The sequence below is a fragment of the Strongylocentrotus purpuratus genome, unplaced genomic scaffold (genome assembly GCF_000002235.5).
Source record: "Strongylocentrotus purpuratus isolate Spur 01 unplaced genomic scaffold, Spur_5.0 spur5_scaffold_5, whole genome shotgun sequence".
In the NCBI taxonomy this organism is placed as follows: domain Eukaryota; kingdom Metazoa; phylum Echinodermata; class Echinoidea; order Camarodonta; family Strongylocentrotidae; genus Strongylocentrotus; species Strongylocentrotus purpuratus.
The window spans coordinates 1,859,623-1,884,294 of record NW_022145611.1 but is presented as its reverse complement, the minus strand read 5'-3'; the positions used below and the strand labels follow the sequence as shown (position 1 = coordinate 1,884,294).

General features: G+C 36.6%; 1 protein-coding gene across 1 annotated transcript; it reads right to left on the bottom strand.

Annotated features, from left to right (window-relative positions):
• Positions 1–1,367: 1,367 nt before the first annotated feature.
• LOC100890977 (NXPE family member 4) lies at positions 1,368–22,761 on the bottom strand. The gene is made up of 6 exons (XM_030999238.1): positions 22,470–22,761; positions 7,709–8,062; positions 5,506–5,648; positions 4,226–4,489; positions 3,705–3,754; positions 1,368–2,822 (listed from the first exon to the last, which is right to left on the bottom strand). Exons 1-6 carry the CDS (start codon positions 22,575–22,577, stop codon positions 2,023–2,025), a joined length of 1,719 nt encoding a protein of 572 aa, XP_030855098.1. The 5' UTR covers positions 22,578–22,761; the 3' UTR covers positions 1,368–2,022.
• Positions 22,762–24,672: the final 1,911 nt, after the last annotated feature.

Here is a 24,672-nt window from a genome sequence, read left to right as displayed (position 1 = left end):
ACAGTTTATGAAAGTAAAACAATAAATAGGCAAAAATACGGGCTCATATATTTTAGTAAAACGAGCGTTGAGGGGATCTATTTAATTTCAGGGTAATGATTATTAATGTACCGGTAAACATACACCAATTTCTCACTCTAATCAATCTTTGAACATTCACTAGAATTTAGAAAGCTGCATTTATCACCTCTCAATCTCAAGTTATACTAATTAAGTCAAGTTCAACCATACAAGATAGTCTTTCATTAAACTACAAAAGAATACAAAAATGTAAAGTTTCACTGAAATTTATAACTGATATTTAATCAATAGACACAAAATCTATGTACTAAAACATCAACTTGAAAATAACAGGACACACTTCCTGTTGGGCTGTGGTATAAAATCAACGACAACCAAACAACTTGTCGCTAAAAAGGAAAAACCAAATATTCTCTTTACCTAAAAGTAAAAAGCTAAAACTGTCCTTTAAAATATGGCTGTATATTAATACAATAGTCAGTGACTACTATTACCTTGGTGTTGCACTTTCTTAATGCTAGAAAATATTAATGGTAACAGGTTGGTAAAAGAAAAGATGCAAACATACAAAGTATACATACTGTCTAGGACAATGCTAATGTACTATTACATAAAATTAGTACTTGAAAGCGTTAATAAAATCAACCTTGGTTGAGTCTGATACCAGCCTAATAATGGCCGAAGGTTAATGCCTTACAATAAATTAACGGGCACAAACTAATTGTGAACTATACTAGATCTAGATCTAGAAAGAATCAAGACCTCTAGTTGTCATGCCAAGATTCACACAGTGAACGTACAATTACAAGGGTACGAGATAAGTTCTTCTTGACATGAATGATGGTGATTATTACATAAAAATTATCTAGATGTTCTAAACTTGAATTCAACGTGATTGTTGGTATAAAAATATGCACAAAAACAAAAGCAATGGTAGTCTATACAAAATAAACCCAGGTTAGTTTAGCAGCTGTCAACTTCAATGCTTCACTGTGTAACCATGGTAACTACTTCAAATGTAGCTGTAGATCTGGTAGGAGTCTGTGAATCACTCAATGTTATGTTTTTTAATACTAACCAGCAAACGGTGGTCGAAGACGAAGTAATCTGGCTGACTTGATTGTTCTCGCTAAGTAGAATACTGTAAAGATGTGTCGATCGCGTGTAGTCCCACGAGTTGCTGCTAGCGTAGTGAACGTGAAGTAATTCAAGCTCTCTGGGCGAACGCTACACTGGAAGACAATCCGATGAAGAAAATCCGATGAAGAAAAACACTAATTGATCTTTACTCTCGTCGTTGAAAGTGGAGGTTCCATGAAATTCGCGTAGATCTAGCTGCAATCTGCAGGCTATGCGAAGGCGAAGTCAGATCTTGGTTGAAATCGTTATGACGAAAAGTTGCGTTGAAAACATGAAGATCAAATGTCCAACTGAATAAATCCCGTATCAGGCCCAAGCAAGAGTTGCTATGCACCTCACTGAAGTAGTAAACTGAAATTTGGGCACTGATAAGTTGAAAAAGTCATAAAAAGTAGTCAATTATGACCAAGAGCACAAACATTAGGGCTCTCAACTATAGGCGAGAGATGGACGGTGTCAAAAACATGCACAAAAACGCATTGAATATAAAAACGTGGTTATTGTTTACATTCTATACGCACTATCAATACTAATTAGAAAATAAACAAGAACATTAATCAAATACTCAATAATACCTTAACATAGTATATTCTAATAAATGATGATTCAGAGTATAATTTTGGTGATAATACTCTGTATCAAAAATGTATACATGTAAACAGAAATATTATACTTAAACAAATATTAGCACCTCTTAATCAAAACGTGAATATTCATTAAAAATGACGTCAGTTAACGGCAGTGCTACAATATTTTAGACAAAGGATCGTAGAAATGTTTTACCTATTTGTAAATTTGGCATACGAGACCTAATATTTACAATTACATAAAATCGACTTCGAAAGATAAAATACACACACATCATCTTCGGCAAGCATGAGAAAGGAAGAGCGATACTTCTTCTTGGATGACATTATTTGGCATATGCATATTGATAGGTGCTGAGGGATAAGAGAGATTCATGTCCCAGACATCCAAAAAGAAAGCTCCCGATCCTTGAAAGACTTTCCACATGGCTTCTTTCATCTGATAGAACATCCAATCACGAGCTTTCATCTCCCATTGCATGTTGACAGGATGTGGTGTTTTTACAACAAGCTTTATATTAGGACAAGTTCTCTTGACGTAGGAATAAGCGTCACGTATGCCTTCTAACCAGTCCACATAGCTTCCCCATGGATAGTTGGGAAAATGTGCCCACGGACTAATGACCACTATTGCATTTTGACAAGGGACTTTGGCTAGGCTATGCAAGACGTCTGCTTCAAATCGCACAATAGAGAAATTAACAAACACGGCAGATGGATGAAGAGAGAGGGGGTGAAAGATGAACTCAAGACTGATGTTGCTCTTCATGTCTTTCCTGAATAAGTGAAAAGACTTGGCTTTAAACTGTCGGTCTGCCGCACTGCTTAAATTCAAGGATTTCGCTATTTCTGCAAACCACTGGCGTGTTGTGGAGTCTCCCGTAAGGTAAATGTTTTGTCCCCGCAAGCATTCCTGGATATTCATTTTAGAGAATTTAATACGGGGTTGGCAAACCAACGATTGCCAGTGGTTGTTGTACCAGAAACCATCGGAAAGAGCACGGGAGAGATCTGCTTGACAGATGGGTAGTGAGTACAGCTGCGGATCAAGGATTGCCCTTCCATCTATCGTTTCTGAAAAAGTTTTGAAATAAAAACTAAATTGAGATATGGAAAAACTATTTCAAGTGTAGACTTATCTGACAGAATAAATATACAATTATATGTTTGGTATTAGTTCGTTCTATGGTTCTACCAAATATTTAATATAGCTTGAGGATTCATTGCCAACAGCATTTGTTAAAAGCAGAACATTTGAAACGTTAACAGTATGCCAAATTAATGAGTGTTTTGGAGAATTCCTTCGACTTTAAATATTTATGAACTAATAATCACAGTTGCCCTCATTCTACACAAGACAATATCGACACAAGAAAATTCAAAGTATGACAATGGAATATCAGAACGCCTTCCTTATAAAAGGAATGTCATGTCACTAGTCCAGTCTCCAGAACTCAATCCCACTGCCTTCATATCACCAAGCCAAATGTCCAATCCGCTGGCCCTGTAAATTATTCACTACATAAAACAGTAAATGAATCTTTTATCTTGCAAACATCTTCCCTCATATTTCTTCATCCTCAGTCACACCACTAAACCGATGGACTATTTGTTCTTCGGATTAATACATCTGTTTCTTCTATCTGTTGTCGATCTAGTTTAGTTCTATTTGTTGTGACTGGGTTATACTAGTATGCCTGAGGAAACCAGCTTCAAAGCTTATTTTACATGTCTTCTCGTACGACCACCAATTCTATTGACTCTGTGACGTAAAGTAATGTAAGTTAAGCAATTTGCAACCATGGAGATATTGGCATAATTTTGCACAAATCACATTATCGATAATCCGTCAATTTCTGTTTTGGTTTGCTCCCCTGTCCCACCCTTTCCACCATGCATGACGATGTTTGCAGGTTCTAATCCAGAAAGGTTTTGCATTGACTTTACTGCTCTTACCTTGGATGGTGCTTGGTTTTTCAAACGGCAGCGGTACATTCACAAAGGCTCTATATGCAAGTACATAAAATAAATAATCAAATGTTATTGTAAACTTTATAAGGCTCCAAACAAGGTGACATTGCAGTATCTTTTTAATTGGCAGGTTGTGTGCCGTTGTTTTTTCTTATCTCCTACTTCATGAAATGCAGGGTAGGTCGGTTCGTTGGAATAGGCCCAACCATCTGAATTTCTTTGGAGTCTTATATCACTCATTGTTAAAGGTACGTTTCATTACAGTAGACGGAACTACGCTACTTTCTCATGTGTTGTTGTTGCTGTTATTAATGTTCTAGGTCTTCAAAATCACTAATACCGTTTTCACTTTTTAATCGTCTCTCATTTCCGAAGATTATACCACGCAATAACAGTTATTGCAAGATGATGAGTATTACAAGATTTGTGCGACTTTGGGATGTGGGTCTTAGTACAAAGCTTTAGAGACTGAATGACAACGTGTTTTGATATAAAATCGTATTTACCTGGTGAATAAGTGTGCTACGTTAGGAGTAAGCACCCGCTGAAACTGGTATGCATATGAAGTTGCTCCAACCACACCAGACAGGGTATTACAAGGTAGAGAAGCGGGTAGATTGCATATAAGCTGTGTGTGATGTAGCGCCCTCTGCGGCAGATAAACACATGTATTGGACATGTTGCCATGATGGTTGATCCAACATAGTGATTTCTCTTTCACGGTCCGAGAGGAGAAAATACCGTTCCATAGCACCTTCTTCTCAGCGTGGCTGTAGGTAAGCATTCATAACAAGTTATAATAAATCTAAATATTAATTAGTTGAATAATGTTTGCCACAATCGATTAGGTTTGACGTCAAGCTCTTATCAGCAATGAGTATTGATTATGAGATGCTGATGATCTACAACGATTATCAAAATGATGATGGACAATCGTTTTAGCAAGGTTCTTGTGAAGACAATCGAAACGGATTTTTTTTTGTATAACTCTCACTTCTGACTGACGCTTGAGAAAAGTTTCCAAGACTGTACACTTACAAGCTACTTCATGGTTAAAATGGAATATTAAAGGCTTCTTGAACGACATTATTGTAATGTCTTCAAGGGATGAACATTAATCCAAGATGACTATTTTAATCCAACAACTATGCACCTATCTATCCTCCCCACATGCAAAATAGAATATTTCAAACATCCTTATGTAAATACAACTATTACTTTACTCTGCCGTTAATAATAAAGAAATGAACTTTTCTGTATCCGGTAATTAGTTTTTTTTTTTAAAACAAATACGAATTAAAAAATCTTCTGCTGATCCGGTTCCCTTCATTTTTTGTAACTGTCTATCCTGTAATCTTCCATCGTTTATCTTATAAAGCACTTTGTTGTAAAGGCAACTTGTTTAATTATTGTTCAAATAAATGAATCAAAAAACGAATCGATGCCTCTAATTGTTCTCTTTTCTTCTTCTTCTTCTTCTTCTTCTTCTTCTTCTTCTTCTTCTTCTTCTTGTCTTCTTTTTCTTCTACTTCTACTACTACTTCTTCTTCTTATCCTTCTTCTTCTTCTCCTTCTTCTTCTTCTCCTCCTTCTTCTTCTTTTTTGTTGTCTTCTTTAATTCTCCATTTAATATATGGGCCTTTCAAATGATTGAACACTGGTCACGTTGGTCAAGATGATTTATTGGTAAATTATTAGTGGCCGACATGGAGCACCGATAGAAATCCCACGGTTGTACCTGATCACAGAAGCAGAAAAAAACATTTATACACACTAGTGTACTCACCGAAATGAATGTCTGAGGTAATCTATGGCAGCACTAGGGTGTACAAGGGTAATTCTAACCCTTACATCCCCTGCCCAACTAGCCAAAAAGTACATGCTGTATGTGCCATTATGGTGGTCTATTACCCGGGCAGCAGTAGCAGCCTGGAATGGGAATAAGAAAAAGAGAAAAGATAGCGAATGCCGCCATTGTATGAGTTTGTACTAATGTGGTTCTCTTGGAATAGTCTAAGCTGTTCTTTTTGATGAATAGAACCTACTTTTGTTTAATTATGTAAAAGCCTCTTTGCCATCATTTGAATGTATGACGACGTGAAAATTCTAAAAATAAGCCATTAGATTTGAATTTTTGAAATGTCTTAACCGTTTTCGACAAATCTACAGTTCAGTATTTAAACATTAAGCGTAGCAGGCCAACAATGCCTATTCTTGCAATTTAGAAATACATGAGTAATACATCGGATGTATTCTGTTCTGACCAATTCCTTTTCTTTACTTTGTTAAAAAGTGAAGAAGAAGAAGAAGAAAAAAATAACGTCTCTAAACCTAATTTGTAAAAATAGAATAAAACTGTCATCTTAAAATTCCATTCAACTAATTTATCATTCATTTTAAAACAATGTGGAAACAAGGGCGAAAAGCAGCAATAAAATCACAATATAAAATGCTGGGATATCCTTAAAAGCAAAGTGCTTGTGGGCGGGGTCCTACTTATACAAGATGATAGTTAACAATATAAAATAGAATCAGCTTTATGTTAAATATAATCAAGTCATACAACATTTGTACATCATTCATCCGAAAACACAGGCATACTACACACACAAACATTGAAGAGAATAAGATATATAGACGAGATGATAAGGCAATATATAGGAGATTGGAAAGAGAGTACGGAGAGAGAGAAAAGGGAAAATACAGTATGGTAGAGATAGAAGAATAAGGATAATGAAGAAAGAATAAACAGAGAGAGAGAGAGAGCACATGAAAATTAAGAAGAAAGTAAACATTTGGGAAGAAAACTACATTTCCGATTCAGCATTATTATAGGCCTATTTACAATACCTAACTCTTAAAGCATTTTTGGGGGGCAGAGAACTATAAATTTCAAGATAGTTGAAAATTAAGATATTGAGGGGTTGTTTGTCTTTGCACGTTCATCCCTATCATGAAACGCTTGTTGTTTGTGATATTAAAGGCTGTTATTTGATACCCAAAGTGGCAGTCGAACGCAAGGAGCTAAATAGCTTCTTCTTTTTTTTAAATTACAGATCACCCTCATAGTAGAAAAGCCAAACGTCAGAAAAGGCACCTGAAAAACGAAAATCCATGGCATTTGGAGGAAACTCTTGCAAACATACTTAGCAAAAAAGAGAGGGGTGTATGTCACGCGCATTTTCTTACTAATAATGTCATTATGGGCTCAAAATTTGAAAGAATGTCACAATTCATTACATTATTAAATAACAGGTAGGTGTTAGCTGTAAAAACTCTTTATGGTAAAGTTTACTCAAGGCACAATGAACCTACCAAATCGCTATTAACATAAATAATCGACAAGGTATTCATCATTACATTATCAACTAACAGGTAGATGTTAGCTGTAAAAACTCTCCATGGTAACAACAACCTTTTGTCAAATTATCGAGAAAATGTTGTGGGGTGATCCGATCTACGTCCTTGGAAGAAAAGGATATAGAGATACAAGTGAAAGATAGAGGACTTTAATACAGTAAAAGAAACAGAGTATGTATGTGCTCCCGTTTTACTTCCATTGCACATTTGTACCACTTTAAAGGGGCAAGGGAGACCCCTTGTTCCTGGTAAATCTTTTCCCTTAACACGTTGACTATCTAGTAGACTTGATACTTGTGCCCCTCCCCCCCCCCCTCCTTAAAAAAATGGCTTAGCCCACGCTACGTGCGTTGGTGACTGTTACAGTGTGACGGGTATGAATAAATTACACACAGTTGGCATTCGACGGAAGTGGCGCAATTTGTTAGGATTAACTGATGAGTCTTTTTTTGCTAGAGAGAATTTTTAAAGTGGGAGGGGGTTATAAGTGTTTTGTGTGAAATGAATTGACAACGACCTGATTTGAGAGAAGAAATTGAAATTGTGTTGACGAATAATTATTTAAAAAATGTGTCTACATTTCACCAATCATTCCTAAAGGCTTGGTTGATGTGTGGTAACTATCATACCTTCAGTTTGGGACTCTCCATTACACCGAACCAGAAGTCCCCACCGTCCATGATCTGATGTCCCGCCTCATTTCTAGCTTCAATATGGAAGTGTAAAGTATCACCCACCCGTGGAGTCATTGGCGATATCAGCTTATACTTAGTCCTGTTTACTGACGTTATATCCACTGCCACCGACTTGGGGTCAACAGCTACCAAGGTTTGACTGTTGTTGACATCATAATGACTAATACGTCTGTCGGAAGGTGCATGGTTCGGTTGCTGAATCTCTTGCCATATTGCTATCAACGGAGGTACATTTGAAGGTTGGTGTGGATATGGTGTACAGCTGCATATATCTCCGCGGACTCCAACCTAGTAAAACGATGTAAAGTTTGAAATGGGGCAATTCGGTTATTTCAATATGTATTGTTGATTCTAAATTTGCATTGATTACTTTTACTGCATAATATTTCGTCACGACTGCGGCCCTCTATCGGCATACCTGTTAAAGGTTCATGCAAACATGAATGGGACCAAACAAGACTACAGACGTTTTGATTTATACTTGACATACGCATTATAATATATAATTATGATATACACATGTACTTATACATAATGGAATCTTCCTAGAAGGATTAAAACTTAGTATAAGCATACACTCGTTAAAGGTTTACATTTTTAATGTTGTGGAAATCAGCTTCACCTTTGAAAAAAACACAAATGGGTAAAACAAAGGATTGTCATTCTGTAGGCTTTTTCTATTACTTATATGTTTTTAACAAAGAAATAATGAATCTTACTCAGCTAATCTTCTTTCTCACTCAGCTTATCTTATTTTAAATATGGTCACCCAATACCTTCACAGCTTCACCATGAACAAATAAAGGAAATGTCATGTATTGACTCTTCACCAAGTCAGAGAATTGTTTACAATCCGTCATGTGATTTTGCTATGGATAATTCTTCAGCAAGTCACTGGAAACCATTACCAAGTCATAGTGGGTATTACTTCTTAACCCAGTCACCGTCAGGAACATTTTCTATGGTTAGAATGGCGCTATTCATTAGGAAGTCACGCGAACTCTTAACCCTATCTAGCCCGGGTTATTTTGAAACTACATAGCCCGGGGGGGGGGGGGTTCTAAGCCCCCCCCCCCCCCCCCATGATCGCTGCAAAAATGTGCATGCATGTCAAGTGGAGTGTATCGATTATCAAGGTAATTCAATTTTTTCTGGAAAAATTCACTCATTTGCATATTTAGGTAATTTATGCGTATAAGGTAATCACATTCAAATCATATATTCTTCATATTTAAACATGAGTTTTCACTACATGTATTCTTTAGACAATTCATTATAATAATACAACAAAAATTGGAAGAGCTAGGTTATTCCTTATGTTTTATATTGATCTAATAATTTCTTTAATTTTTTAATTTATGTGTTTTGTTTTTCAGTGTTGTTTTATTTTAATTCTGACTATAATTCAACTATTTTGAACCCCCAAATAAATACCTAAACTTTAAACAAGACCAAATAACCAATGTTTTATCTCTTTTTTGGAAAAATAAGATTTTCATGTTTTGTACACAAATCACAAAAATGAGCCATTTTCGGGCTGACATGCAAAGACAAAAGGTCACGTGACTTTGTAAAGGTAGGACCGATTTTCGAGAAAAAAATATTTCAAAAGATGCGCAAGACCCGAAAGAAAAAAAATTCATACGATTTCAGAGCAAGATTCTTTGGCGTTAAAAAATGGTAGCGGAAAATGAAGGGGGGCTTCTAAAGCCCCCCCCCCCTCCCTCCCCTTCCGGGCTAGATAGGGTTAATTCACCGTAAAGCATTTTCTATGGTTAAAGGGATTGGGTATCTTTAACTCAGATACTAAACAAGATCCTGGGTTTAGCTCATGCTGCAATCATAAGTATAAACCTATAGATAAGTCAGGAATCCCATGACTTTTACAAGCCGATCGCCTGATTGGAAATCGAAATTTCAAAAACCGCTTTCCTAACGGTTCTTTATAACAGTACAGTCTATTGGGGAAATGAGTATGGTAAAATCGGTCACTCAAAGATTTTTACTCTTTTGAGTCACTTCATGATCATTATAAAGCGCAATTTGTTTAGGGATTCAATGTTACACCAGATCACAGACACTGATTAAACGAAGGGCCATGCACTTTTTAGACTTCAGGAAGTCACGCGAACTCTTCAACTTGTCACCTTTATACACATTTCCTATGGATATACAGGAATAATCACCAAGTCAATGGAGTGAAGTTTCACGTCAATACCTATCTAGATATAAGATAAATTCTGTTCACTATGTAGCGAATCGAAACCCACTGGAATATCACATTCTAACAGTAACACTAAAACAGAAATGATGTTTAATGGATGGATATGGTAACTTTCTGCCATCTGTTTGCTTGAAAACACAAACAATGACTAATCTAGTTTTTTTTACATTGTCGTCGGTGCTATTACGGGATGTAAACTAAAATTGTTCTGTATTCACGGATCCAACCAAGTATTGTAATCAGAATAAACATAGGGCCTAACAGGGCTCTGAGGAAAAAATCCTGATCAATATATTATATTTTTGTTCAACGCAATGTTCTTCCCTTCAAAATAATGATGAAAAGCTAGGAGGGAGACTCTCAAGGTATGCCTATGAAGTTGTACCCGCTGTCATGAAAATATCATAATAATAAAAATGATTGTACTAATGAACTCATTAGGCCAGTAATGAATCACAGACCTTGAAATCGCATTACGTAATCGGAGTGTTTGACAAACAATGAACTCGCGGTGCATTGCAGCCTACTCTCTGTGTGCGTACAATATATGTGTTGCTATGTTCGAGGTGTTCTCTGCTACCAGGGTATGTGAGTTAAATATCCCTGCTGCTACTATGCCCTGCATGTGATTGTATTGTTTTCTTTCGCTATTTGAGAGAGAGAGAGAGAGAGTAGAAAAAGGAGGCAGTTTCAAACTTAATTAATTAATATCTTAGTTTTAGGCAAGAATAATGGGAAAGCATTGCTGTTGCAAAAAAAGTAAATCTAATTTTAAAGGAATAAAAATCCTAAGAGAAGAGGCGTAAATATTCACTTCTGAATGACAAACGCCTATAAACTAAAACAACAACAACAACACTGTTATATACGGAGAGTGCGATAGCGATTCACACATAAAATCATATGAAGAACGAGACATAGAAGAGGTTTCTTTGTACCATTTCCCAAACCAATAACTATACTCGACAAATGCAAAATGCAGTTAAATGATGTTGTGGAAGAAAGGACTTGTGTGGATAATATAACAAAGCACACAAACATTTGATCTAAAAACGTTGTTGGGAAAAGGGACCCACAGCAGAGCTGTCAGAGCATCAATCCACTTCCATCATAGCCTCTTGTCGCGTCGGGACTCGAACCGCGGATTTTGTGATCGACAGTCCGGCAACGTAACCATTCGACCGCGACACCTCTACCGGTAACACAGGAAAGTCGTGGGATAGATATGGGTACACCAATAAATATATATATTAATACAAAAAGACAACTTCAATAAAAATTAAAAAATGAGTTGACAGACAACAAAAAACATAAATAATCAAATATACATATAGTCATGCATCGTAAATAGTATACATGTACACAAAGTGGGCTGCAAAGACGATACTTTTACAGGAATCAATTATGTGTTGTATTATTATATATGTTATCAATATCGTTATTATTATTATTACTGGGAAGAAAAAACAGCAACTTCAAAGGACTTAAAATCAGAGATGGACTGATGGGGAAAGAATACTATGATATCAGCGGCTAACATTCCTGTTGCGTATCAAAACTCTATACTATAATACTGTATATCGCTTCTTTACAACATCATCATCAAAGTTTGAACTTTAGCTGAACATCTTTGGAAAATCAGCACTGGTTCTCTATTGTGAGGTACAGCACGGCGTGGCACTACGTGTCTGTCGAGTATGATATGTTAACTTTACACCTATGAGAAAGACAACAACAAAAACAACAAAGACAACAGCTAGCTACGGCTCCAACAGCACAGCCACAAATGACTTTTATCTGCAGCAACTGCAACAGGACCTGTCTCTCTAGGATTGGACTGTTCAGTCACAGCAGGAGCTGCACACCAAGAAACTGACAACTATATAGCGCAATATTCTATTGTCTTTCGAGACAGACAGATGCCGAAGGATAGGATAGGACACCTATGAGAATAGCAAATAAAAAATCATAGAACACGTATTCGAACTATTATTCATCCTGTTGAAGAAATGCGATAGATCAAAGAAGAAATGAGGAAGGAATCAACTCTTTTCCGTGTTGTTACATCACCTGATAACTCGGACTAAAACAATCAATGATAGAAAAATTTTCCGAAATAAATACTTTGACCTCATACTTTACCAATAAAAGTTTCTGTTTCTACATTACGAGTTAGTGGCAAAACAATTTTCCTTCATTATAGTATAAATGTACAAAGTATCTACGGAGAAGGTTGAGTTCTTGTAAAGATGGAAGAATTCATTCGAGAGCTTTCTCTTCCAAACAGTTTTGAAGAATATCTTTGCTTGCAGATATTTCCCCTGAAAAGTACTGATCTTCTAAATTCTAATACCCTCATATCAGAAATGGGAAAATAAAAATCTGACAAGTTTACACCAGACATTTGCGTGTAGTCCCATATACCTCTGTATGTGAGTGTATCGCAGCCTTACTGTATAAATTATGTACATGTAGGCTTATTAAACAATGCAATAATGCATGTCTCTTCGAAAACCAATATCATTCTGTTCGAGGTTGATAATGTCGAGTAAAAATTACATTCAATAATCTGAATTCATATAGTGCATTTATTTTGAATTATTGCGTCTATCCAGTCTGTACCGTGTGTCGAAAGATACATGTTCACTTACCTGCATCAGGGAGATGGGATCACTGTATGATGTACAGTATTTAATTTGTACCTTCACCATCAGACCGCTTGCTGTATGTGTACATGTAATATTAGGCTGTTAATTTGTATAATATACCGGTTATATAATGAAATATAGGGAACCTCTCCAAATTTAAGAGGTTTATAATCTTCTTTTTTAACATAAAGGTATTGAGATCTGTTTGCAAAGCGGGTCTTAATAATACCTAAGCCTTTTCAAACTTTCTGACAGAGGAGTATTGTTATCCCTTGTCATATGCCCCTCTTTGTCTTCTACTTGTGTACCATTATTTCAGATGAACACTTCCTCGTTTATGTGGTCTTGAATTCGAGTTTGCCTTAATTAATAGTTGAATTGTGTGTGTGTGAGGGGGGGAGGTAGGACTTCCTGCTTTACATTTGAGCTCATCTTCTTGTTACATAGTACAAACTGCAAATTGTCTTATGAATTAAATCTATAGAGTTTGAGAGAGAGAGATGGAGAGAGAGAGAGAGAGAGAGAGAGAGAGAGATGGAGATGGAGAAAGAGAGATAAAATGGGGATGGGGGTGATATAAATGTATTCCCATATCATAGATTTAGGCTTCAAGTACATATGAACACTGTAGTTTTGCCTATGTCTCTGTACAATGATCATCACACGCTGTCAAAGTCTATCAGCCCTATCAGCATGGTGCTCAATTGGTATGAACTTTCAAAATGAACTAAAGTTTGTAGGTGTGTTGACAAGTAATAAAAGCATCGTATATTGTTTATCATATTAATAGACCTTATACCTTGGTTTCACAAGCAATTCGCACGCACTTGTACTGTACATACTGAAAACACTTGATTAATGACGTGACCCATGGTTCCACGCCCTTGTGTACTCTACTGAGTATTAATATTGATTTGGAATCGTGACAGGCTAGAATGCTAGATAATGTAAATGTGTACATACATGTCCATTAAAGTAGATATTCATTGATTTTAAAAACTAACTTTATTTTCATTATTGCAAATTTGAACCTTTGATTCGACAAGGTTATCAAAATTCAATGCTTGAAAGTATTCGAAGTAATGATTATCATAAATTAAAACGCTTAAATACAGCCCCGGTATAGCACCTGAAGAGCTCTCCGAACGCTGCTGAGATGTGTGAGATCACAGTATGGACATGATTTGCACAAGCAGACGATGTCCCATGACATCTCACACATTTTCAGTGCCTGTGTTTTCATCTTTTCTTGAGTTCTTTCTCTTACTTCAGTACCGTCAGGCTAAATGTATAATCTATTGCCTCACTCTAAACCCCGCACATGTTTTTATTTTGATGACAAATGCAGCGATACAAAAATAAAGGAATCTGTCGCTTGTAAACAAAATAAGACGCCATTGTATATTCAGCTGCACACACCCCTGTATGTTCGGCGTTTCAAGAGGGAACAAATGCCGTCCTTAATATCATTCCGGGGGGTTTCAATTTGAAAGTCTGGTTTCTTTGATTGTTAATTAACCCCCTATCCTGTGTATTTACAAGCAAAAGATTTTAGTTATCAGAATCGGGTCATATCCCCTTTTGAATGGTTTGACATGCCATTACATATATATACATGTACACTGAACGCATTATAATTTGACAAATAATAGCTTTGCACTTATGTTCATTCTTTATGGGATGTCGTCTGCTTGGTCAGAAAACGGTATTAATATGCCGCAGTGCATGTAAGCATGTGTGGGTTAACATAACGCTTGTATAGGAAAATTTCAAGATAAGAAAAACTCCTTTATTTAGGTTTTGGTGGTTCAAAACAAAAATTGGAGTTCGAAATTATGTATATTTTGATACTTTCAAATTATCACAATATTTTTTGGCTGACTGTCAACATACAAGAAATACATGAAGCCAAACATAAAGCCAAACATGAAGCCAAACATGCTGCATGTTCATGTTATGTAAAGCATTGGTATTGGGTATTTCCATTGACGACGGGTACAGCAAACTTCGCTTTAGAAAGGTTATATAAATAACAACCAACATGTTTAAATACTTGTATATCTTTAGGAATTACTCCCCCCTTGAATGTATTGAATGTACTCGCTATACTGGTATACTGTACATTAAAAATTGTAGGAAATGTAAAAATAATTGAAACATAATTGCAAACAACTATTGCAAAATGTTTAGAGACATGGTTTTTAGACTGCTGGTGTATCAAATTGAAAGGGAGGATTTTTCCTTGACACAAAAACATTTTGTAAATTATATGTACTGGGATGTACTGTATACCTTGAATTGGCCTACCGGTATATCACCTTAGGGGCAAGTGTACCTATTTCTACAGACTTCTTGATTCGGCATCGTCATGTCTGATTCATGAATCAATTCAGCTATCTGAAAGTGATTTATTATTGACACCTTCCATGGCCAGAAAATATACCTCACAAACATAAGTCTGCAGCCAGCAATTACTCAAATATACAGATTCACCCTTATAAATGAAGAAAAAAAAAGTTGTTGTTTCTATTTTTTCAATGATTGTATCCAGTAAATCTATATACAGAGTAATTAATTAGCAAACATATTTTGCTTTTCATCAGTTACATGTATGTTATTATACCCAACAAAATTAGTATAAAGAAGCTTTGATATACAATTGTAATAAGCCTATCCATCTACTGGCGTCTTTTTTTATTCTATACTTGCCGTAAAATTTATATGACTTTTATTTGACAGTTACATGTAGTATGCTGCCCTCATACATACATGTAGGCTCTTAAAATTTGTAAATGGTTGCCAGTGGTTGCGAATATCTAGTAGTATTGCTGTTTGTCACCTCAGGTACATGTAGGTACTCGCCTTGATGTATATATATATAAGAATACCTACATGTATCATAAAAAAATGAAAGAATGTTATAATGATATTATAAGCGAATGGAATGAATGGGCAATATGAAACGGTATAGTATGCTATTACTCATCAAATTACTTAATAATGGGTAATGGCATACAATGACCACATCGCTTGTCATTCATGACTCATTTATAAATGTCACTACTTCAATTGTGATGCGATGCTTTCACCTTCATTACCAAACCAGACATGAATTCTGTAGTGTGGATAACGTGTTAATTAAACCATGAATATATATAATGCAATGATTTTGAAAAACCTTGACGTACCGGTAGGTAAGCTCTGTCATGGTTAAGTACAGTATCTGCATTACCTCTAGAGACGTAATATGCAGTTTGCAATGGCTGTCCATCTTGGTATCAAATAATGTACTGATATGTAAAAGCTATTGTTCTTTCCTTAACAAAAGGCACGTCTTCATCATCTCGAGATTGCCAAATAGCCCTCTATTTCTGATTTGGGAAATAATCCCAAAGTTACAAATCGCGTCTTCATCAGCTCGAGATTCGACCTCGAAACTTGAAACTCGAACTTGAGGAATTAGCTCGAGATATTTTGCTCAGGGTTGGCGCATAGTGCGAGTCTTCGGTCTGGTGAAGGACAAATAGCTGGATATTTTGCAAACTATCCCAAGATATCTAGGGATGACAATCCCGACCAAATATCCCGCTAATTGCTACTTCGGTCTGATGAAGACGCAAATTAGCTGGATAGTTTGCGATCGGGATAGTTCAAATAGCTGGATATTTGGCAATCTCGAGATAGTGAAGACAGGCCTAAAGACACTCAAGAAAAAAATCAAGGGCAATTTTAATAACCTATTGTACGTGTATACCCCATAGTGATCATGGTAGATTGTGTAATATATCATTGTAATTTTCAAAAAGTGAAGGACTAGGACTTTACCTGAGGTCCATTTTATAAAGTATTTGTGATTGTGTTCCTTTCTTCTACATTTATAGGTGAGAAATAGGGTTGAAATTTAATGACCTACATCTTGAAGACTCACTGAGGGTTTGGGTGTTTTCTACACACATGTAATACTGAACACTGAGCAGCTAAATATACATGTAGATGCACATGGAGTCAATTCCAAGTCATGCGTTTATGAGTGTGCCGTAGCTTCCATTTAACATTATTTTGACTCAATGTTGTGACAATCTTGCGATTGATTGTTTTGGCAAGTTGATGAAATGAGCCACATGTCACCGATTGTGTGTGATCTTATCTCAAACTGTTAGATTTGATAGAGGCAGTGTATTAATAGCTGGATGATTCACAGGTAAGTTGCTTGATAGCTCACCATACGTTACTCACCTAACCCGCCTTTGGGATTTCAAGAAAGGTTAGCAGAGCAAATCACTTTCTATCAGCACACCATCTCACAGTATGGAGTGTTGGAAGTGTTATTACTACAATGATTCAATTTCTCACATCAAGCCTTCACTAAATTGTCCTTATGTTAATTTTTCTTGTGTCCATTCTTGTAGAGATTTTAAATCTAGAAGGTTATTTTTTAAACCATATGTTATAATGCTTTCTTTTGTTATTGAAATCCAGTCGTGATGGCAAACTACTCCAGAGGAAAACACAAAATTCAGGGAAGTAAACTAGTGAAAGTTTGAATGAAATTGGACATGAAATGAAAAATCAACATGAATCTTTGAAAGTTGTAATCACTAGATAGGTATGGGGTCTTTAAATTGGCTGAATTGGTAACTTCTCTGTGATGTCGTGCCGGGCTACTTTCCCATTTGTTCCAACACTGAAAACAACTCAAATTTCAATTTTTCTAAAATGTATGACTTTGGAGGGTCTATTCTCTTTAGAGGACCTATCATTGTTGCTATACATAATATATTTTGAGGAGTGCCCTAAGGGAGAAGGGCACTTAGGAGAGAAACTGAAATATTTGTGTACACTACTGGGAAGTTATCCGTGACTATGTTGCAATCCACTGACTAAACTGCCCATTTGAGATTCGCATAGACTTAAAGGTAAAGACCAGTTATGGTCATGCGATTGCATTGTGAAAGAAACGTTGTGGAATCGATCAGAAAAGGTTGATCATCTAGCATCTAGCATCTGCAAGGTTCTGGAATCATCAAAATGATAAGAAATTTGGCCCATTCTTTGTAAATTAACAAGCACTATACACAGAAAGATGTATATGGGACTACCCTATATCTCTCACAGACCATGAGAGAAACAAATTTACCAAATATATGAATTAGTAGGCGGTTTCCCGGCAAATTTTTATCATGTATTAGTCAAAACATATTCTTTCACATGATTGGTAATGAGAGCTTCCATTTCATTTTTTGAAATTGGGGCGTTTCCAATACTGGTCTTTACCTTTAATGATCTCTTAGTTCAAACATCAAGTAATTGATAGCTTGTTGCCTTCTACTGCTTGGGCAGTATTGGTCCATATAGTGACGTCATTAAAACATCGTTATTTTTCCGGCGAATCTCTCGTATATATTTCCCAGCTGCTAAGGTGGTTGTATTTGTATTATTATAAATCACCCGATATGTAGTTGACCTAAAACTTGTACAATGGCCATCTGTTAGCTTACCAATTTCTAGTGATACATTAGTTGACATATTTGTGATTTTCTTTGAATTTCACCTTTAAGCTTTGCACAACAGTGTAATGAGGTACCCGAGTACATTCTCAGGCTTACAAGCGAATACTCGAATATTCGGACGCCATGTTTTTATATATATATATATATTTTTGATTTGTTTTTTGCCACCACCATACAACTGGAGCAGTATCCCAGATCCGTCGCCGAAAATGCATGCAGTTTTACTTCGAGTTGCAGTTGAAGGCGCCGATTTAATAATAATAATAATAATAACACTACAGTAAACAATGCTGTTTTAAAAAACAAAGATGGAAGAATAATCCATTTTCCTCCAAGTCCAAACAGAAATCCGGACATTTGGTCCCCGTTTCTGAGTGGTGAGTTTGACAGTGCTTGAGTTGGAAAACATTTTTACCGACGGCACCATTTGAGTATGAGAAATCGTACTCGAGTAGTTGTCAACAGTGCGGGTACTCGAGCACTCGACTACTCGTCCCAGCCGCCCGCGGGCGGGAGTGTGTAGGGCAGCTAAAATGAGTAAATTCAATTGTATTTCGATCATTCCAAAACCTTATACAGTACACATCAGTTTTAGTGCTGTAGTCAAACATTTAAACGTCCGGTATCCGACCGCCCATTGCACTATCCGTTATCAATTGGACGGTTTTGTTTTCAAGTTTGTTTTTTTTAAGTTCCAATTTATGCCCCTCCACATGGCACTATGCCTGGCAATGTCTCCCAGCTCAGTAATCAGTGTATTGACTCACCACTTGGAAACTAGAACAACACTCCAATTTGTATGTCATCTTGGTTTGAAAGTAATCTTTGTAATAGATCTCAATATGTAGTTTTTATATATAACAATAACAATTCATCCATTTTTTCTTCTATGGTTTTAATTTACATTAATGATCTTACATATTACGACATTGTTACTATTATATGTGACAAGTTCACAAGCACAAATCGGCGCCTTCAACTGCACTTCGCAGTTAAATGAAAGTCCTTCCCGCTTTTTCACACAGTCCTGGCTTGCTGCCGACAGAGTCGGCCAAAAAAAAAAAAAAACTGAATTGGAGATATCCGTGATGTTACAACACTGGTTAATTTTATTATAACTACTTCCCCTCGAACTGCATCTTGGTCCATACCATTTCCGCATGGTCCACAATGAATGAGATTAGGTAAATACCAATTAAAGATAAATTTGAGTTCTGGTCATGCGATTGCATTGTGAAAGACTGAAAGGACCAATGAATTACATCAATATAAATGCAGGCGATTGTGTAACGAGCGAGCTTTGAGTGTAAATTCAAGAAACATTTTATCTCAGTCGCTTTAAATTAGGGGCACGTACTATGAAGAAAAGAAAAATGGAGCACTTAAATCAGAATGGACAAATTACATATATAAGAAAAGAAAAGGAGCACCTGTAAAGTTAAAAAGGGCAATTATCTGAGATGATAGAGGCACTTCGCCCACCTGAAGAACATTTTTTAATACAGGCCCAGCTAACAGATTTTATGGTGACTTGGTGAGAATAGAAAATGCAAAGGGCGGTAAATTGGTAAACAATTAATATTCAAGTTTATCCATAGAAAATGTATTGACTTTGTGAGGTGATTGGGTGAGTCAAGTCCAAAGGAAATTAGCTGAGTACGATTCATTATTTACTGTTAAAGAGAAGGTTGAGTTCTGGGAAGAGGTAAAAAAATAATTTGTGAGCGTTATCATTGTTATTATGCAAGGGTGGAAGAACATCAGATTAAACAAGTTCCCTGAAAAGCATGGCTCTTCAAATGCCTTCATATTCTAAATATGACATAAAATACGTAAAAATCGGGGGGTAGGTTTTTTTCGCCATGTGCTCGTGTAGTCCCATATACATCATTCTGTGCAGTGCTTGTAACTTTGCCACGCTTTGGCCAAATGTCTCATCATTTTGATGATTCCAGAACCTTGCAATACACACGAATACTTATATACTAGATGATCAACCTTTTCTGATACATTCCACACCGTTTCTTTCACAATGCAATCACATGACCAGAACTCAACTTTATCTTTAAATACATAGCTCATAGGAAAGGAGTGACAATACTTTGAAATGCGGGTCAGAGGCCAAACTAGGAGGCGCGATAGCTCAGTCAGTAGAGAGCAATGGTCTAGTAATCCGGTCACCCAGACTCGGAACCAAGTCGATGCGCTAGTGCCCCCTTTGGTTAGGCATTAATCCTCATTATCAGGTCCCTCGGAGAGGACCTAAAGCCGTCGGCCGTCTGGTTGCTTACTTACAAGCATTTATGCTTTCTTAGCAGTCAGGTAAAATAACCACCAACACAACTGAGGGCCCGAGGCCAGACTGATGGTATAGAGGAGTTTCAGTTCGAATGCTTTGTGCCGTTCACAACTAAGGCTGGGGTGTTCCATCAAGCCTTAAAATCGATCTTAAAATCGATCAGATCGATTTTTGTTGATGAAACACCCCCCATGTCAGTCCTGTCTAGCGTTCGACCCTTGGATTGTGACGTAGTTATGGAAAACTCTCTCGTTTGTCGCCGTACATAAATACAATTACTTTTTATCTTGAGTGCCATATCACAATGACACTGCTGATACAATACTTGAAATATATCATGGATATATAGCATAATATAATTATAGGTCCTAGTTAGAGTAGTAAAGAGTATTATCGTCGTTATCACGATATCACAAGAAACACTTTAAATTCAACTTGGGGAACATATTGTCACAACAAGATGACATTATATTATAACCACAACACAACACTATTCAAGTTACAGCATACTGTTAAACACCATACATTGCAATATCACAAATCACACATTATGTTATGTTATGTTCTGTGACTTGTTCCATTGCAATGACCGTACAAATCAAACACTTTGACAGTGATGATCATTATAATGGGTATGCAGCTTTAAATGCACAAACATTTTGCATTAAGATCATTATTCTATGTAATTTTATCTTTCCATACATATACATGTATGACTCGTTTAGATTGATCATATTATCCTCCGCGTATCGGAGATGTAAGACCATCACATCTTTGCCGAGCGAAACTTTTTGATGAGATGATTCAGTTTGAGAACTGTGTAGCCTGCCTATATAGAGTGGTCAACTGCATGTGACATCATAAAAAAACTACATTTTTCGAAAGAGGATCCAAAATAATATCCAAATGTAGAAAACTAATTAAATATGTTATTAAGTATTGACTGAGATATGACAATCTGAGTAAATATTTTTGTTCTGGTTCATAACATTACGAACCACAAATTGAGCAATTCTAAACATTGATTGTTATGATGTCGCAGCTTCAGTACTCTGTAGTCTCTTACACGGTCCGCGCACCTGCTAAAGAAGCCAATGAAGAGTACATGTGTAGTTGTAATAGAGAGAGGCCATGTATTATTTTCTGAAAGATCTTTTCGTCATTCGCGTGTACCGGCTGCACAGAGATACGGATATGTAATCGTTGTGTGCACAGAGCATGGCAATATGGTGACCCTAGGTTCATTTAGCTCCAATCGTTTTCATATATATATTATATATGTCTTCTTCTTTTTTTTTAATCACCAAGAAAAACAACAAGAAACAGTCACCATGTTATAGCAAAAATTGATGCACATTTAAAAACAACAATAATAAACAAATGGACATGAATATGTATGATGTTCGTAACAGTATCACCATGAAAGACCATCTGATTAGAATTTGTAGTAAGGGGGTCATTATAGGTCATTATGTCAATGGCTGACATTACAGATATCATCTTTGATATCGCAAATAGACAACTGCTAGAGGTATACTATGAGTATGACTGAGCTTCGAACATGATGGTAATATTACTATAGGAAATTATCCAATTACATTTTGGGGCTAGTAGGTCAATATCATAGTGGTCAGTTGACCATTGATCAAAGCCTTTCTGTTTTCAACGTGATATGCAACAAATAATTTCATTCATTGCCTATCCTATGCGGAGGAACAAAGAAGACGCAGTAGCTGACGTCCGTCTTGTGACCTTTAGGAGCGTATCCTAATTCCCAGTTTGTTTTTTTGCAGATATCATATACATAATTATATCAGTTTGCTTATACAACATGAATATTAGATGCAGTAGATTTGCTAATGAGTGGTAAGGAATATCAGTTAATGGCCGTATAGTGTCAGGTGACCGAGACACAGTACAACTACATCGGTATATGTTCCCCCTTCAATCATCAAACGTATATGTGAATATATGACAATAACTATTCTCGTCTAAATGCTCGTATTATACTCACTCGTTGAAGCCATAGCTGCTGGATGGTAAGCATCAATCCAACACAAACCAAGCAGAAAAGCAAGAAAGAACAAGCTTTTTGCGACCTGAAACGTATGCAAGTCGCCATGTTGTAGGCCTATTCGTCATTTGCGCATGTCCTGTCGTTCACGAATGACGGTTGAAGTGCGTAAGAAGTGATGAGATAACTTCCCGTTCTGGATTTTCGCCTTCTTGCGGGGGGCAAGCAAGCCAAGACTAATATAATTACCATTTCCGTTCCTCCCCAAACAAAGCATTGCAGGCGGATCCCTCGATCGGCGCAAACAGACAAAGAGAGAAGGAAAAAGAGGAAGAAAATTACAACAACAAAAAAAAAAGAAAGGAGAAGAGAAAAAAAGAGAAGGAAATAGAGAGAAGCGTTGCGTTGAGCGTTGAGAAAGGACTCAAACGTGTTTTTTTACTAAACGCGTAACAAAAGCTTCATTCTGGCCTGCAAAAGTTGAACATAAACGCACCCTAAGATAATTATCCTGAGTTCACGTCTATAGTTCGATCACAATGTATGCGCGTTATGGTAAATCCCCGTTTTTGTGTGGTGTGGGTGTGCGGCTTTCAGTTTTTTCCGAATATTTATATATAATTTAATTCATCACGGATACCTTGAATACTTAAATCTATATTTACGTTTTGCTTTCTTCAAGTGGCTTTTGATGTTTTCCCAAGGGCGTTTGTTTTGCTGATTCTCTCTCTCTCTATTAGTGCCATATCGTTTGACTTTGGCGATCATGCTGTTCCACAAGCCTCTGCTCCTAGCCTTCTGTATTAGTACCACTCCCAGTTCTTTCACTCCTCTCTCTTCCAACAATTTATGCAGACTGTCCATCCAAAGTATCCTCCTTCTTCCCCTACTCCTTCTTCCCACAATTTTCCCTGTCAAAGCAATATTCTCTAGGCCTTCTTTACGTGTAATTTATACCCATGAACTTCAACTGCCTAATCAACATCCTACGTATCATTTTCCTTTGCACTTCAGCTCGTGTAAGAACTTCCTCGTTACTAACTTTGTCAGTCAAGGGGATTTTCATCATTCTTCTTAAAGGTATTACAAAGTTTTGGTATGGGGTCATGAATTTGGTTCAAAATAACATATTGGAAGCATATGCGTTCCTACAATATACATTGATCGTTGTCGCGGTTGAAATCGAGTCTAAAGTTATGAAATTATAAATAATAAACTCTTTATGTTGTATAGCTCCCTCTCAAGGTCAAGATATTAATATACCTATGAAACAATGTTTCTTGACTAAAATCGAGCGATTAGACATTCCCGTTTGGAAATTATATATCCCAACTTCATATTCTGAGATTTTCATGGTCGCAGCTACCAATGTACGGCCATAGGCGCTATTTGAAATTTATCAAAATTTACCGGGAGCACCGGTAAATTTTTATATTCAATTTTTCTCGAAAACAGAAATTTTTTAGAGGCTAATTTTTTTAGTGCTTATAAAACATCCACAGGGGCATCCAAATATATCAAAATTGTAAAGATTCACTACCCACCCAATTTCCAAAATTTCCCAAAACTTTGTATTACCTTTAAGAACCACATTTCGCAACTTTCCAAACGCTTTTTAGTATCAGACGCTAAAGTCCATGTTTCACTACCATACATAAGCAGGGGCGTCGCTAGACCTTTTTCAGTGGGGGGGGGGGGGGGGGGGGGGGGGTGTAGAGGCCAACGATTACCGACAAAACTAGCGACCAATTACCGACAAATTAAATGTCCAATATCTACAAATTTAACCCTATAAACCCTTTCCAAACGCTTTTTAGTATCAGACGCTAAAGTCCATGTTTCACTACCATACATAGGCAAGAATACAAAAGAGACACAATTGTGTCTCTTTTGTATTCTTGCCTGACTGCACATGAGTGTTTTTAACTTCGCCATGATTGTATTATGTATTTAGTTACTGATGAGCCTTCTGGCGAAACAGTCTGTATAACTCGTACCAATAAAGTGTAACCTTCCAACTCCTATATCTACATTTGCTCCTACAGTTGAGCACTGTCAGAAATTGCAGTTTCACTAAACTTGCTTATATATATATATATATATATATATATATATACAGGCGCGTACGCAGGATTTTTTCAAGGGGGGGGTTTTAACATTTATAAATCGGTCCGAAAATTTCGCAACGACTCAGCCAGCCGCT

Coding starts and splice junctions, on each gene's coding strand:
- LOC100890977 (XM_030999238.1), bottom strand. CDS start 22,577: ATGGCGACTTGCATACGTTTCAGGTCGCAAAAAGCTTGTTCTTTCTTG. Junction 8,063..22,469: donor AGCAGCTATGGCTTCAACGA/GTGAGTATAATA, acceptor TCGTTTTACTAG/GTTGGAGTCCGCGGAGATAT. Junction 5,649..7,708: donor TGGAGAGTCCCAAACTGAAG/GTATGATAGTTA, acceptor TTCCCATTCCAG/GCTGCTACTGCTGCCCGGGT.